Source organism: Cupressus sempervirens, chromosome 4 (genome assembly GCF_028749045.1).
Source record: "Cupressus sempervirens isolate cs-2001-9-10 chromosome 4, ASM2874904v1, whole genome shotgun sequence".
Lineage (NCBI taxonomy): Eukaryota > Viridiplantae > Streptophyta > Pinopsida > Cupressales > Cupressaceae > Cupressus > Cupressus sempervirens.
In genome coordinates this window covers 774,788,849-774,806,951 of record NC_143121.1, presented here as the reverse complement: position 1 = coordinate 774,806,951, position 18,103 = coordinate 774,788,849, and the positions used below count along the sequence as shown (strand labels likewise).

Here is an 18,103-nt window from a genome sequence, read left to right as displayed (position 1 = left end):
TTTGTCAAAGGACAATACACACTTGAAAACCTGATCACTTGTTGGGAAGCTTTGTACTGAGTTAAATCCTTAAAGCATATGGTAGGATAGAGTTGAAATTTTTCTTGAAAGTTCATTTAGTTAGATGTTTCTTATCCTTATTATTTGCAGAAAAATACTTTATGAAATCAATAGAGTAAGATCTAGGATATTTTCTTTGTCTAGATCTATCAGGAATGTATGACCCCTCATTCCTATCTTGTTGGTTACTATAGTATATTCCTTCTTCTATATCCGTAGGGATTTCTCTCTCCCTAAGTGTGGAATGTATGTGTCTTTTGAATCAAGAAGAGATTTTTGATATTTAATATTTAATTTGTAGATGATACTTCTATAATGGTGGTCCTATCTAATGGTAAATAATAAAACCTCTTAAAAAATTTGTATCTTTGATTGTGGTTCTAGTAGTAAAAACTCAATGCAAAAATCCATTATTTTGGGTTGGGGGAAAAAACCCTCTTAATGGTGTAAAAATTTAAGTTGACATTGGTTTGACCTAACCATTAAGTTCATAATTTAGGGATTCCATTCTAAGAAATTCTAAACCTAAAAGATATGTGGGAATTGGTTAGAAGTAAGATAAAGGGAAACCTCACCAAGTGGAATAATATATATATCTCTCATTAGCAAGGTGTGTGAAAGTTTGTTAGAAGGTTTCTTTGTAGATGTAGTTTGATATTCTTTGACATAGTTGTTTAATCAATTTGAAATCAATTATGTGTAGAAAATGATTAGAAATTCTTTTTGGTTGGATGGAAAAATAGGAAAATTAAGTGACATGTATTGGAATGGGAATGATGTATTAAGAGTAATAGGAAAGGTAAGATATGTCTTAAAAAATTGAGGTGATAAGGAGTAACTTTGGAAATCAATGGATCTCAAAGGAAAATGAAGGTGATGAACCTTGAAAAGTGTATAACTGAAATTATACTTTTAGGGGTGTGGCAATAGTCATAAGATCTTGGAAAGGTTTTAATATTAATGATTTAATCTTAGGGAAAATTAAGGTCAAGGTTATTGGATCCTTGGTCCTTTGTCTATATAGAAGAGTGAGGAGGAGGTTACACACCTAGTCTCATAAAACAAAATATTTTATTAGAGTATACAATTATTTCTTTAGTGAGAAATCGATATGGTGGGATTTACGTAATGGTGATAACCCTCTTGCTTTATTCCAAGAATGTTCAACCAAGAAATGGAGGCTGCACAAAATAGATAGTTTCCATGTTATTATTTCAAAGGTATCCCTTATTTTTGGAAACTTCTTTTGGTATATTCTTCCTCATCTTGATTTCTTTGGTGCATGTAAATTTTACGAATGAGAATATATTTATATGTAGAGTTGGATTCTTACCGAGTCTCTATAGAGACTAGTAGGTTACAATGAGTATTGTAGGTTAAGAAGAATAAGAGGTTGAAAACCTTCAATGAGTGTGCCTCTACCTTCAAGAAGGAAGTGTTGAGCTAAAATAAAATATATAGTAAAATAAACTAAAATTGAATCAAAAGATTCAAGAATTCACAAATAATCTATAGTGGTTCATCCAACTAGTCTAGATTACATCCACTCTTCAAGAAAGGGAATTTCTCTTATTTATATAAATCACAAGTTACAATAATCAAAAGCATCAATTCTGTTTTCTATTCTATATCAGTCACATTCAATGGAAGACAAAAGGGCTAAGAAGAGGAAGAGTCACAATTATTGGATTGCATAGTTAGAGCTGTTACGTATTCCCTTTTTAGAACCATTACAATATCCCACTTGAAGTCCAATTAGTGCTACACAGAGATATCTCCTGCTTGAAATTCTTATGGCCATGTCATGACAATGCTGAGAGAAGCTTTATAGAATCTAAACTTCTCTTGAGGTACAAGCTTTGTATAAATCTTATCTAACTATAGTCTTCCCTCTTCAAGAGCATGATAGATGAAGTGAAATCTAGTTTCTATGTGCTTTGTGAGATTGTGGAAAGCTGATTTTTTAGCCAAATGAATGGCATTCCTGCTATCAAAAAATAGATCCAAGTTGGATTGTTGTAACCATATGAGCTCTTTAGCCCCCTCAGCAAGTGCAATATATTTTCCCTTAGTAGAGGAAAGAGCAACAACTTGTTCCTTATGAGAAGCCCAACTAGTCACTACCTTGGCAAAAGTAAAAACATAGGTTGTTGTAGATGCCCTTTTATCTAAATCTCTATCCATATAAGAATCAAAATATTTACAAATATAAAGAGTCTTACTTTTGAAACATAAGACATGAGGGGAAGTTCCTCTCAAATACCAAAAAAATCATTGAATTGTTTGCCAATGAGTTTTACCTAGATTACTCATAAAGCCATTTATGACTCCCAATGCATAAGCAAGATCTAGATGTGTGCTAACCATTGCATACATTAAGCTCCAAACAACTGAAGAATAATGAATGTCATCCATTTCCAATTTTTCTTCTAGAGTAGAAGGATACATCTTTTGACATAGTAAAAAATGATAAACCAATGGAGTGGCAACCGATTGGGCATTTGACATATTAAACTTTTAAAAAACTTTTAAAATATACTTTGCTTGAGATAATATAAGTTCTCTTTTATGATTATCATGTTTAATATCCATCCCAAGAATCCTCTTCACTATTCATAAATATTTCATGAAAAAACAAAGAGCCAAATGCGTCTTCAACTTTTGAATAACTTGCATACTATTTTTAGCAGTCAATATATAATCAACAAACAATAGAAAAATTCCAAACTCACTTATAGGAAGCAACTTGTAGCAAATCATGGGTCTGATTCATAGCATGCAAAACCTTGATGAGTCATGAAGTTCTCAAATTTTAAATACCATTAATGTGGAGCCTACTTCAACCCATATGAACACCTCTTTAATCTACAATATAAATTTTCTTAACCCTATTTAATGAATCCCTCTGGCTGCTCCATATACAATTTCTCCTCAATAACCCCATGTAAAAATGTTGTTTTAATATCAAATTGTTCAAGCTCAAGATCTCATGCTACTACCATTCCTAAAACCAAACAAATGGTATTCATCTTCACCATTAGAGAGAAAATCTCAATGAAATTCATAGCTTTTTGTCGAGAAAATCCCTTCACTACCAATTTGGCCATGTACTTTGTATGTCCTCCACCTTCCTCTTTTATCCAATAGACCCAGAAAAAAATTTCCAAAGTTTTCCATTTTGATAGAAGAGAAACCAAATCCCATGTATTATTTGCATTTAAAGACTCAATTTCATCTTTCGTTGCATCCATCCAATGAACTGAATTTATATCATTATATGCTTGCTTAAATGTTTGTAGCTCTACCTCATTATAGCATTAAAAAAAAAACTTCATCATCATCAAATTTACTTGATGCTTTCTGTCTCGAATAGATCTTCTCAATTGTACTTTCTTTGGATTTGGTGGACAATGAATGTTAGTCATACCCTCTATATTTCCATATGAAGTATTATTTTTAATGCCCTATTCTTTAGCTTGATGTTGATTTGTATGTGGTGTTCCACCAAAAGCATCACCAAAAGTCTATAGAATAGTAGGTGAATTTTGATTGGACTAATCATTGGTAGATAGAAAAGGTTTCGCGTATTCTTGGACAAGAGGTAGGGACTTTGAAGCAACTGGGTAGTACCTAAACCACCTTGAAGTTGGAAGCTATAGATCAAGAGTAGCATTTTTGTTGGCCAAGTCACTAGCCAACTAGATGGGTCAACCCTAGAATATTGTGTGGGTGTAGTTGGATAGGGAAAGTGAGTAAGTAGACCATGATGAGGGATAGGGTGCTTAAAATTGTATTATTTAAAGAATAGCAGCAACACAATAATTAAAATAATAATACTCAAAACAAGGGAGGCTTTGTTTTATTGCAAAGAAAAAAAAAACTAATTTTTTATTGTTGCATCATTCATATATATAACATTACATCTTACAACTATCTTCTATAAAAATCTTCTATGAAACCTACAATGAAAATCAGTGCTTGTCACAATAGTTGAACTGTTATTGACTAGTCCTTTATTACATGAAAAACTTTGTGAAACCTACTGTAGAGATAGACTAACAGATTTATTTCTTGTAACAAGTGTTATTTGAATTCTAATGCAAAGTGAAATATGAAACAATCTACAAAAAATTAATTTAAATTGCCACTAATTATGTGAATTTGTGGCTTGGATGGTGCATGAAAAAAAGGATGGTGGAATTGATGGTTGCAAAAATGGTGGAACTAGTTGTTTAAAGAGTAGATCTTGACATCAATGTCCATACTCCCCCTTATGCTGAGATGCTTCACAATCTAATCTCTAAGTATATAAAATTGATCTTTTGCAACTGCTTTTGTGAAGATATCCATGATTTATTCCTTTGTGTTGATGTACTTCAATTCAACCACCTTCTATTGCACCAAGTCTCTCATAAAATATAGTTTCAAATCAAAATGTTTTGTCCTACTGTGATGAACTAGATTTTTGGCCAATTTAATAGCACTTATGTTGTCACAAAAAATTACAGTAGGTTGAACTTGTACCTCTCCAATTTCTTCAAGAAGCTTTCTAAGCCATGAACCTTGTGTGCTAGCTAAAGTAATGACAACATAATTCACTTTTGTAGATGAAAGAGAAACCATACTTTGCTTCTTTGTACTCCATGTGATTAAACTGGAACCCAAAGAAAAATAGTTACCAAATGAAAATTTTTGGTCATCCAAACAACCTCCCCAATTTGAATCACTAAAGCCAACAAGCTCAAACTTATTAGAAGAATAGTGAATGCCAAAGTCTACCGTACTTTTCACATACCTCAAAATTTTCTTGGCTGTCTTCATATGTTCCTCTAATTGATTTTTCATATACCTTGAAACCAATGAAATTGAATAAGCAATAAAAGGGATTGTGTGAGTTAAAAACATCAAACTCCCCACAATGCTCTTGTATAATGTCTCATCAATAATTTCAGCACCATCATCTCTACATAATGTAACTCCATGAGCACTTATAGTGGAAACAGGTTTTCGACCAGGCATATCAAATTTTTTCAACATATCTTTTGCATACTTTTCTCAACAAATAAAAATTACATCCTTACCTTGATAAACCTCCATGCCAAGAAAATACTTCATGAGACCTAAATCTTTCATCTCAAACTCATTCATCATAGAAACTTTGAATCCATCTTTCATCTTTGAACTACGACCCATGTATAGCAAATCATCAACATACAAACTCACAATGAGAATATCATTACCATCTTGTTTGTAGTAAAGGGTAGGTTCACTCTTACTTCTTTGAAAGCCATTCTGCTAAAAATATCAATCAATTCTTGCATACCATGCAAGTGGTGTTTGCTTAAGGCCATACAAAGCCTTCTTCAACTTGTAGACATGATCTTCTTGCCTTGAATCTCAAAACCTAATGGTTGTCCCACATATATCTCTTCTTCTAAATACCCATTCAAGAAGCCACTTTTCACATCCATGTGATGAATATTCTATTTCTTTTGAGCTACAAGAGGGATTAACATTCTAATAGTTTCTTGTCTTGCTACTAGTGCAAAAGTTTCTTCATAATCAATGCCATACCTTTGAGTGAAACCTTTAGCAACAAATCTTGCCTTCTCTCTTTCAACACTCCCATCACTATTATACTTGGTCTTATAGATCTATTTTGTGCCAATCTTCTTCTTCTTACGTGGAAGATCTACAAGCTCCCATGTCTCATTCCTATAAATGGAATCCATCTCTTCATTCATTTTTTACATTTGTATGTCATTAACACATGCATCTTCAAAACATGATGGTTCAAAATCAAATTTAGCAAGTAATTTAAAATTTACTATCTCACCTATTAGATCTTCTTCACACACTTGATCTTGAAACCTCCCATAGATATCACTCAATCTTCTTATCTTTCTTGGAGGACTTGGGGATGGACTTGCTCTTAGGATTGGTGAGGGGTTTCTTGGTGGGCTTGGTGATCTTGAAATAGAACCATTAGCTAGCTGCTCCTTATCATTATCAACAATATCATCATCATCCAAAATTGATTTTGGCTTTTCAACATGGCTTTATTGATTACTGCAAACTCCCCCTTCATTAAAAGCACATCTCTTGAAACAACAATCTTATTAGTAATATGACTGAATAATCTATAAGCCTTGCTTTCCTAACTATAACCCAGAAAAATACATGATTCACTTTTAGCATCTAGCTTTTGCCTATTTTGATCAAGTATGTAAACATAAGCCAAACAACCAAAAAATTTAAAATGATTTACATTAGGCCTTTTCTCATACCATGCTGCATATGGAATCATCTTGTCTAGGGCACTTGTAGGACTCCTGTTGAGAATATATATAGCTGTAGCAATTGAATTAGCCCAATAAGAATTGTTCAAAGCCTTGGTTTGTAACATGCTCCTTGCCATTTCTACCACAATATAGTTCTTCCTTTCAACCACTCCATTCTGTTGGGGTGTGTATGCAGTTGTGAGTTGTCTTTTGATCCCATTCATCTCACAAAAATTCTAAAAATCTTTTGAGAAAAATTATCCTTCATGATTTGTTCTCAAACATCTGATTGTGTTCCCTTTCTGATTCTCTACACGAGCTTTAAACTTTTTGAATGTATCAAAGGCTTCATCCTCAATCTTCAAAAAATATACCCAACACATATGTGAGCAATCATCAATAAAAGTAATGAAATATGATGACTTACCCAAGCTTTGTGTTTGCATTGGACCACAAATATCTGAATGAATAAGCTGAAGTGGTTATTGGACCCTCCACATATTGCTTTTTGCAAATGATTCCCTTGCATGTTTCCCTTTTTCACACCCTTCACAAATCTATTTATGCTCTTCAACCTTAGGCAACCCAAGAACCAATGCATTTGATGTTAAATTCTTTAAACTATTGAAATTCAAATGGCCATACCTAAGATGCCACAACCAACTTTTATCCTCATAATCCATATTGATAAGCTAATTGTCATTTTCCCCAAACTTCAAAGGAAACATCCTATTCTTTGTCATAGGAACAATTGTAATCACTTTATTTTTCTGATTTTTATCATAAATAGTACATTGCATGTTTTCAAATACCACTCTATAATTCTTCTCACATAGCTACCCAACACTCAGTAAATTATATTCAATTTGGGTGTATAATAGATATCTTCAACACTTTTCATGCTTTCCTTTGTTTGAACATCTATGGCTCCTTTGGCCGCAACATCCACTGTATTGTTATTACCAAGGGTAATATTGGATCTGTAACTATTGTCAAGCTTTGAAAATATTTTCTTGTTACTAGACATATGGTTAGAGCATCTAGAATCCAAATACCAAACATCATTCACATTACTTTCACCTTTCCCATAACAAAAAAATAAATTATGTGAGGAAGGATCCTCATCTTGCTGGGCATAATTTGCATTATTGTTACCTGATTTTAGTCTACACTCTCTCTCAAAATGTCCATATTTATTGCAATGATAGCATTGGATGTTCATTTTATCAAATCTGCTTCTACCTCTTCCTCCTGATCCTCTTGAAAAATTCTGATTTTGACCCCTTCCTGAGCCTTTGTTGTTGTTACTACTGCTACTAGCACCATCATTCTTTGAAATTTGCAATTGGGAAGCCAAAGCCTTCTCATTAACACTGGTAGATGTGTCCCTTATTCTATCCTCATGTGATATGAGAGATCCAACCAATTCATCATACTCCATGGTAGCTAATTTTTTTCTTTCTCTGACAATTGCTACAATGTTCCATCTTGGGGTTAGAGATCTTAATACACCCTGTATTATTTTCTTGAGTCATAGGTTCACCCAAAGTGGCCATTTTATGAGTCACATCTTTCACTCTCGCATAGAAATCTCCCACATTCTCTATCTCCTTCATCTTCAAGTTCTCGTATTCTCTTTTCATAGTTTGTAACTTCACAACCTTGATTTGATCATTGCCATGGTAAGAATCTTTAAGAGTCTTCCAAGCCTCTTTTGCTATTTGTGCATCAGCAATTCGAGGAAACAAGCTCTTCTCAAGAGCCATATGAATGTGAAACAATGCCATTGCATTCTTCTTCTTAGCTTCTTTCTTCAATCTACTATCATTAGGTTGGAGAGTATTCCAATCTATAGGCTCTTCATATCCAGATTCAACAATATCCCAAAAATATTTCCCAATAAAAAATGTCTTCATCTTGATTGACCAATACTGGTAATCAACTCCATCAAACTCTGAGATTTGTAAATTGTTTGCCATGATGCTATCTTCCAAACACCTTCAGCTCTAATAGCAAATATAGGATTTAAAGAACAGAAGCAACACAATAATTAAAATAATAATACTCAGAATAGGAAAAGATCTGTTTTACCGTAGAGGAAAACAACTAATTTTTTATTACTCCATCATTCATCTATATAACATTAGATCTTACAACTATGTTCTATAAAAATCTTCTATGAAGCCTACAATGAAAATCACTGCTTGTCACAATAGTTGAACTGTTATTGACTGGCCCTTTATTACATGCAAAACTTTGTGCAACTTGTGGTAGAGATGGACTAACATATTTATTGCTTCTAACAGCAAGTGTTATTGGAATTCTAATGCAAAGTGAAATACAAAACAATCAACAGAAAACTCATTTAAATTGTCGCTAATTATGTGAAACCTTGGCTTGGATGGTGCATGAAAAATAGGATGGTGAAACTGATGGTTGCAAAAATGGTGGAACTAGTTGTTTAAAGAGTAGATCTCAGTATCAATCTTCAAAAAATTTCCTGCGACAAGTCAAATAAAGAATGTAGACTGTGTGTTGGGACTGCGACAGGAGACTGCAGAGGACTGGGGGCAAGGTGTATTATATTAACAGCAAGGTATTGCTTGCGTTGATTCTCTGTTGCATTGTCACCACCAATTATTTGAGCATCATGTGCGAGGGATGTCATTTGAGGTGTAGATGGAGGTTTTCACAGAGCATCATGCTCTTTTTCAATGGCAATCGCAGGGTATTGGTAAGTGTCGCGAGTTGGGAAGTGTGAGAACATGGCAGGTCTAAATAGAGGGACATTCACTAGTTTAGCCACATCACTTTGAGTGACAATGAATATGGGTGTAATTGTTGGGTTTAATGAGAATGTAACTATGGGGGAAAAACTTAGCGATCTTCCGCGTTGGACTTGACCTCTTAGAGTAGACTAACATCCATTATCAAATAAGTCATATTTAAAATAATTTTAAGATGTAGTAACCTTTTTTTTGAAAATCTGATAATGGCTTCTCATTAAAAATAAAATCTCAACTGCAAACCACCTTATGAGCAATAGGATCCCTCTAATAACCGCCTGTTGACATGTAAACATATATTTATTTGAATCATTATTTTGCATTTCTTATGATAATAATAATAATAATATCATGCATCTCTATATCATAATAATTAGCAATAACTATTAAGAAGACATAATAATAAGAAATCCTAATACATTGATAAGGTAATATAAAATAGTAACATATTTCATCAAATGATTAGACAGATAGATTACTGAAACTAATACTTTTATGATAGAGAATAAATGTAGATATAAATATATTAAAATATATAAAAAGACACATATAATTGCAACCTTTAGATAAGAGTTGTGATGTGGTAAACCCACCACACACACATACATATATATATAAGTATTATAAAGGCAATATTGTTAGGAGGGGGACATCAACAATAGCACCAGCAACACTACAAAGCCATAAATAAATCCAAACTCTGCAGTCGCTACCACTTCAATTATAGTTCATGGATGAACAAGTAGGGAAGGAAGGTGGACACATCAGAGAGCAAAATGAAAGACTAAAAAGGACAACATTAGCATAGCAACGTTGAAGGGACTGTATTGCAATAACCGCATATTACAAATAGTACAAATACCAATTATATCATAGGGTGACATGTATAAGAGCCAACAGAGAATTATACTGCCTACGAAAGACACAAACTCAAAATTGCATGACCATACACAAAGAGGGATGGATTAGTCACAAATACCGTGGAAAGAGAAGCTAGCTATACCGATCCCTGACTGCATGCATCGGCCACCAAGTCTAGGCAAATAACTCCCTTGGTCGGAGAATAAGGATAACACGTGGAAAGGGGCCCATACAACAAGACTAGTCATATATAACACAGGTGGATAACAAGAGGTCACACACAATAAAGGTGTATTAAGATAATGTACAAGTGTTTTGCATTATGCGTAAACTAGCTATATATACCTCTATATATATTACGCCGAGAGTAATCGTTCTTGAGGCACCTATTTTTATTTAATCCCAAAGTTATTTTAATCGAAGTTGGGATTAATGAAAATAAAAGTAGGCGCCTCGAGAACGATTACTCTCGGCGTAATATATATAGAGGTATATATAGCTAGTGGTAGTCGTGGCGCAATAGGAAAAATATTTACTTTTTATGTTTTATTTTGATAAGGTTACTATAAAATTGTTAATTAATTTTTAATTAGAGTTGTGTGAAGTTAGTATAAAATTATGCTTCAAAATATTTTTAAAAATTTAATATAAGGAGTTTAATATAGATTAAAAATATATTTTTTATTTTTGGGATATTGTAATGTAAAATGTTATAGTCATACATAGATATATGGTTAGGGACAAAGTTACCATTATAGTTAATGTTAACCTTAGGGATAGAATTAGGGTTAGGGTTAGCATTAGAGTTAGGGTTGGAGTTAGGGTTAGGGTTTGAGCTATGGTTAAGGTTAGGGATAGAGTTATGGTTATGGTTATTATTAGAGTTATGGTTATGGTTTAGATTAGAGTTATGTTTATGGTTAAGGTTAGGGTTAATGTTATGGTCATGGTTAAGGTTAGGGTTAGAGTTATGGTTATGGTTATGATTAGGGTTAGTGTTAGGGTTATAGTAAGGCTAACGTTAGGGTTAGGGTTAAGGTTTGAGTCAAGGTTAAGGTTAGAGTTTAAAGGGTTAAGGTTAAGGTTAGAGTCCAATTATGGTAGAGTCAAATCCAAAGTTAGAGTTATGCTCATGGTTAAGGCTAGGGTTAGACTTATGCTTATAGTTAGGGTTAGGGATAGGGTTAGAATCCAATTATGGTAGAGTTAGAATTAGGGTTAGAGTTAGGGGTAGAGTTATGCTTAAGGTTAATGTTTGGTTTAGAGTAATGCTCATGGTTAAGGTTAGGGTTAGAGTCATCATTATGGTTATGGTTAGGGTTATAGTGAGGATAGGGTTAGGGTTAGGGTTTGAGTCAAATATATCTTTTAATTTAATATAAGGAATTTAATTTAGATAAAAAAAAATTTTTTTGGGATATTGTAATGTAAAATGTTATAGTCATACGTAGCTATATGGTTAGGGACAAAGTTAACATTATAGTTAATGTTAACCTTAGGGATAGAATTAGGGTTAGGGTTAGCATTAGGGTTAGGGTTGGAGTTAGGGTTAGGGTTTGAGCTATGGTTAAGGTCAAGGATAGAATTATGGTTATGGTTATCATTAGAGTTATGGTTAAGGTTCAGATTAGAGTTATGTTTATGGTTAAGGTTAGGGTTAGAGTTATGGTCATGGTTAAGGTTAGGGTTAGAGTTATGGTTATGGTTATGATTAGGGTTAGGTTTATAGTAAGGCCAGGGTTAGGGTTAGGGTTAAGGTTTGAATCAAGGTTAAGGTTAGAGTTAGGGTTAGGGTTTGAGTTAGGATCAAAATTAAGGTTAGGGTTAGGGTTAGTGTCCAATTATGGTAGAGTCAGATCTAGAGTTAGAGTTATGCTCATGGTTAAGGCTAGGGTTATGCTCATGGTTAAGGCTAGAGTTAGAGGAAGGGTTATATTTAGAAGTTTTCTTATGGTCACAGTTATATTTAGGAGGGGAGTAAGGGTTTGGATTTTAGATTATATTTATTATTATATAAGGTGCCCTATATAATAATATGTATATTCCCACGCTCATGGATAAGGTTAGGGAGAGAAGTAGGACCATGGTTATTAGTGTTACATTTAGAATTTCATTTAGGAGGGCATTGTGTGCTATTTTTCCCCCCTATTCAACCCATCACTGATGTCTGATCTGAGAGACCTTAAATGGGATAGGTTCTTTGCAGAGGGTTAACATCGCTAAAGTTGGCGGCTAACATTTTGTGTTGGCTCGATTTCTTCATTGACCACGCTGGATCATTTTTTCTTGGTTGGGTTGATTCATGCTATGAGATTTGATAACTCTTATTTCTTCATGAGCTATCTTCCCATCTTCCCAAAAGTGCAAGATGTTGCCATGCATTCCCATTCTAACATTTCTTTATATGCTAGTGTCTTCGAAACACTCTAAAGCCTAGAATTGCACAAGATGTTGCCATGCATCTCCATTCTGATGCATCGTCATGCTACATTGTTTCTTCAATTCTCTAAAGCCCAAAATTGCATCATGCTACCACGCATTGCCTTTCCAACATTTCCTCACTCCATAATGCTTTCAGGAGTCTTTGAGACCCAAAATTGTGCCACATGGAGGGGGTTCACACCTTTTGTGCTATCTGCTTCGTTTGTTGGGAGGAATCTCTTCACTACATCTTAGTCATCCATTGGAAATAAAGCCAATCTTGATCGACAAATGTGACTTAATCCTTCATTGGGAGGAGTTTCCTCGTTGCATCTTAGTCATCCTTTTTGAGGGGAGAATCTACATTGACGGTTGCGACTTAATCCTTCATTGGTGAGGATTCACGATGCATCTATGCCGTCTATTTCGAGAGGAAGACCTTCATCGATGACCATCATTCATTTTTGGGGAAACCAAACTCCCCGTTGGGATCAACCTTGCATTTTTTGTGGGAGGTTAAGACATCATGTTATCTCTTTTCATAGTTTTTTGCCAGCAACATGAATGTCTTTCCTCTTCTTTCCATGAGTCTCCATTCTAGCGCCTCCTTACGCTACATTGTTTCTGCAATGCTCTAAAGCCCAAAATTGCATCATGCTACTACATGTCACCTTTCTGACATTTCCTCACTCTGTAGTGCTTTCGCGAGGCTCCAAGACCCAAAATTGTGCCATGTAGTGGGGGTCCCCACCTTTCGTGCTATGGTTACAATTTAGATTTTAGGGTTATGGTTAGAATCAAGGTCAATTCTAGAGTTTATAGAATATTTAGAGTTAAGATTAGGGATTAAATATACATGAGGGTTAGCATTGGGTTGTATGATAATTAAAGTTAGGATTATAGTTAGATATATCATTTAGATTAGGTTTTAGTCAGGGTTTAATTAGACTTAAGATTAGGGTGAGGATCAAGGTGAAGTCTATATTAGGGTTCATATCATGGTAGGATTGAAACTAATGTTAGGGTTAACATTGAAATTATGATTAGGGGTAAGGTGAAGATTTATATTTGGTCATGATTGTGGTTTGTGCTAGGATTAGGGTCTAAGCTATTATTAATTTTATGATTGTACCTTTAGGGTTAGGGTTTTGTTTAAGTTTATGATTATGGTTACAACTATGGTTTATGGTTCAAGTTTAAAGTTGGGAATGTGATTAGGATCAGGGATTAGTAAATTTTTTAAGAGTTCGGTTATAGGTTTACACCATGGTTAGGACCTTTGGACTGGATTTAGAGTTTATTATCATGGTTATCCATATAGGTAGGTTTAGGATTTTGATCAATATTTTGGAGTTTTTTTTTACATTATGGTTAAGGGTTAGATTTTAGGGTTAGGACTATAACCAATATTAGTGTGTAGGTTTTTGGTTTAGATTATGGTTTGGACTGAGATTTTCGTTATGATTAGAGTTTAGAATATCAATAGGGATATGTTTTAGTGCTATAATTATAGTTTAATGTTGGATTATAGTTATATTGTACATTATTGTTGGGGCTGGGGCTAAGATAGGGGTTGTTTTTAGGGTTAACTAAGGATGACAATTAGGATGGTTTATCTTTTCAAGTAGAAAAAAAAACTCATATTGATTCAAAAACAAAGAAATTATACTTCGAAAATATTTTTCTATGTCATAATAGATTCATTTATTTTAATTATTGTATTAGTTAATTAGTTGTTTGATGTTTCAAAGTAGACATGGCTTATTTTATTTAAATTTAAATAATATTATTGTTTTGAATTGAATTTAGCTTAATTGTTAATGATCATATTTATATTTCTAATATTAACTCCAATTTGATCAAAGACCAAATATATTTTTGGTATTTTTGTAAACGAACTTGCTTAACACTTCCCTATTTCAAAGTTAATAAAATATCATTTCTATTGTCTTAGATTTGAGAGTAAGTATATTAAATAAGTAATAATAAATGAACATTATGATTAATATATTTCTAAAATAAAAATATATTACTTAAAAACTTGTTTACTTTAAATGAATAAAGTACTCATTTACTTGTAAATTTTAAAAATAGAAATTAATCTACATATATATACAATATTTATTCTTTTTCCTATTTGCATACAAATTAATTAAAATCTAGACTTTAAACTACATAAATATTTTAAAAATATATATCCATCAATAAATAGTTTAGAATAAAGTAAAATCTAAAAATTAGACACATATAGAATTTTTTTAACTTCTATATACATGTCTTTCTAATTTATTTCTACAAACATGCAACTGATATTTCTATTATCCATTTTTTTCCATTTTAAACAAATCTAGACGTAAATAGAATTTTTTTAGATGCATGCAATCTTTCTAATTTTTTCTACATACATATATTAACATTTCTATTTTATATTTTGTTTTTACATTATGGTTATTTCAATCAAAATATGTAGATGTAAATAGAATTCTTTTTTTAAAAAAAATTATTTAAATTTAAATAATATTATTGTTTTGAACTGAATTTAGCTTAATTGTTAATGATCATATTTATATTTCTAATATTAACTCCAATTTGATCAAAGACAAAATATATTTTTGGTATTTTTGTAAACGAACTCGCTTAACACTTGCCTATTTGAAAGTTAATAAAATATCATTTCTATTGTCGTAGATTTGAGAGTAAGTATATTAAATAAGTAATAATAAATGAACATTATGATTAATATATTTCTAAAATAAAAATATATTACTTAAAAACTTGTTTACTTTAAATGAATAAAGTCCTCATTTACTTGTAAATTTTAAAAATAGAAATTAATCTACATATATATAAAATATTTATTCTTTTTCCTATTCACATACAAATTAATTAAAATCTAAACTTTAAACTACATAAATATTTTTAAAATATATTTCCATCAATAATTAGCTTAGAATAAAGTAAAATCTAAAAATTAGACACATATAGAATCTTTTTAATTTCTAGATACATGTTTTTCTAATTTATTTCTACAAACATTCAACTCATATTTCTATTATCCATTTTTTTCCATTCTAAAAAATCTAAATGTAAATAGAATTTTTTTGGATGCATGCAATCTTTCTAATTTTTTCTACATACATATATTAACATTTCTATTTTATATTTTGTTTTTACATTATGGTTATTTCAATCAAAATATCTAGATGTAAATAGAATTCTTTTCAAAAAATCTAGATGTATATAGAATTCTTTTAATTTTTTACATACATAAAATCTTTCTAATTTTTTTCTACATACATAAAAGAATAATTTCTATTTTCTATTTTTTATTTTCTATTTTAAAAAAAAAGCTATCATAAAGATTGATAAAAAAAATTGATTGCATATGCATTCTTTATTTTGTGCACTAAATGCACAAAATAAACTGTATAGATTAAAACTTCTCGTGCTGGGCACGAGAATATACAATAGAAATATCAGTTACCAAGAATAGTCGGCCATAAGCAATCAAATCTGCCTTGCCACTAGAAATAGCTTTGTTACCATCATCCCGATCATAACCCCCTGTAGCCAAAAATGTTCCCTTGAATGTTGTTCTTATGGGAATTAGGCTCTTTTCACTCGCTATTGTTGTCTGCGAATTATCAATCCTGGGCTCAAAGAAATGAGCATACAATATCTTATATTTATTTAGAGCCTCTGCCATGTGAAGTCCCAGTGCCTCTGGATTTGAGTCATACGCTTCTGCATGATCCGAAAATGGAGAAAGCTGAATTCCCACATGCTCTGCTCCAATTTCCTCCACCACTGCTTCCACAACTTCAAGTACGAATCTGCAACGATTGTTCAATGTTTTGCCATAGCCATCTGTTCGATCATTCACGTTGTCCTTCATGAACTGGTCCACAAGGTACCCATGCGCCCCATGGATCTCAACACCATCAAACCCTGTTCATAAAAGGAATGATTATGTCAACAAAAGGAACATTCTCTTCTTCAAACCAAGATAGACAAGAATAAAAAAACATACCTGCATCTATTGCATTCCTGGCAGCATTTCAAAAATCAGCAACTATATTGGGAATTTCCTCTGTTTTCAGAGGCCGGGGAGGAGAGAAATCTGCCACATCCTTTCAGTTGGGAAGAGGGATCTTTCAAGAGATTGGTTTACTTGTGGAGGAAACTGGAGATTGGCCATTAGGCTGATAATCTGCATTCCAATGCACCCATTAAATACACAATACACTGTTTGTTGTGGAGGAGAGCCAACCAAATTGAAATTAATTAAAATTTAAATCTAAATCAAAGTAGAATATTATAACTAATTTTGAATTTCAATTTACATCTACATCTAAATCTAAATGAAAATGTAAATAAAAAATAGAAATCCCACCTACAAAAATGTTACTCCAAAACTTCAATTTACTCCTATTCAAAAACTCCAATCTAATCCTCCAATAACCTCCACCTCTTCCTTCCTGCAAAAACATAAAATGAAAATGAAATGAGGAGCCTTGGTTTTATAACTTCTGAGAGGCTCCTCATATCCCCCAACAGACGTCTCTTCACATTCCATGAATTTGTTTCAAATTCCACCACTCCCCGCAAAAAATAAGCATGAATGTGCATGAAAAATTATATTTAACAAAAAAAAAAATCGTATTGAAATTATTTTGCCCCTATTTTTTCGGGCCCTATTTTTTCGGGTCCTACTTTTTCAGGCCCTACTTTTTCGGGCCTATTATTTCGGCCTCCATTTGGCTTCCTATTATTTCGGCTAGCTATTATTTCGAGAATTCTTTTTTAATATTTAATTTGGAAGTTTGTAACTGCTCCCAATTCTTTTTTATTGACAAGGAATCTTGGCATATTCCCGTGCTGGGCATTTGTGCTGCCATTGTATAGAACGCCTCTCGGCATAAACATTAAGTAATTAAGGATATATATATATATTGTTATATGAATAAATAAATTATTTGGTATACATATGTTTCTTATAAAATGATTAAGAACTTATGGTGCCAGTGCAAGGATATTGCTCACTTATATAAGTGGCTTTGTGTTAGTATAGAGTTAGGAGTCATCTTTATATAAATGGCTAAGATGGGATTGATGAAATCTTGTAGTGTAGTGCAAGAAGTGAGATCCTCATATAAATGGTAAGGAATGAGTAACCTTGTATAAATGATTAGACGAGACAATGGCTAGAATAAAGGAGAAAATAATATATATCTACTTTTTTTAATATTTAATCCTAATATTTATTTTAGAAGTATTAGCGTCCCAATCTAACCCTAATAGTGGGGACATTGTAGTGGTATCAGAGCATAGTCCTATCATCTTGTGGAACTAGTTAGTCCACGCATCGTCACACATTAAAGAACGATGGAAAGGGAACTAGCCCAAGAAGTAAGGAACTTTATAAAACAAACTAATGAGAGATTTGAAAGGACTAAAAACTCCAAAAAGGTACTACTGGAAGCTATACAAAAACTAAGCAATAATAATAAAGAAAATGAGAAACTTAACTCGCAAAGGGACCATCATTCCACTCATGACAAAAATGAACCCTCGTCACAATGTTTAGTCCCACAAGAAACATTCCCCTCATTCATTCTGAGAGAAGAACCTGATGTGGATAATGGAACTGCCATTAGTAACGTGGAAGAAATTGCACAAATGTATGTCAACTTG

General features: G+C 32.6%; 1 protein-coding gene across 1 annotated transcript in view; it reads right to left on the bottom strand.

The window, feature by feature from the left end:
- Positions 1 to 8,829: 8,829 nt before the first annotated feature.
- LOC149563674 (putative 12-oxophytodienoate reductase 11) overlaps positions 8,830 to 18,103 on the bottom strand; it is a 21,231-nt gene continuing 11,957 nt past the window's right edge. Inside the window, exons 2-4 of the mRNA XM_089828233.1 lie at positions 16,440 to 16,456; positions 15,953 to 16,357; positions 8,830 to 8,957 (exon numbers count right to left, since the gene is read on the bottom strand). Of these exons, the coding sequence (XP_089684359.1) occupies positions 8,830 to 8,957; positions 15,953 to 16,357; positions 16,440 to 16,456 (550 nt within the window). The remainder of the gene's footprint in view (positions 8,958 to 15,952; positions 16,358 to 16,439; positions 16,457 to 18,103) is intronic.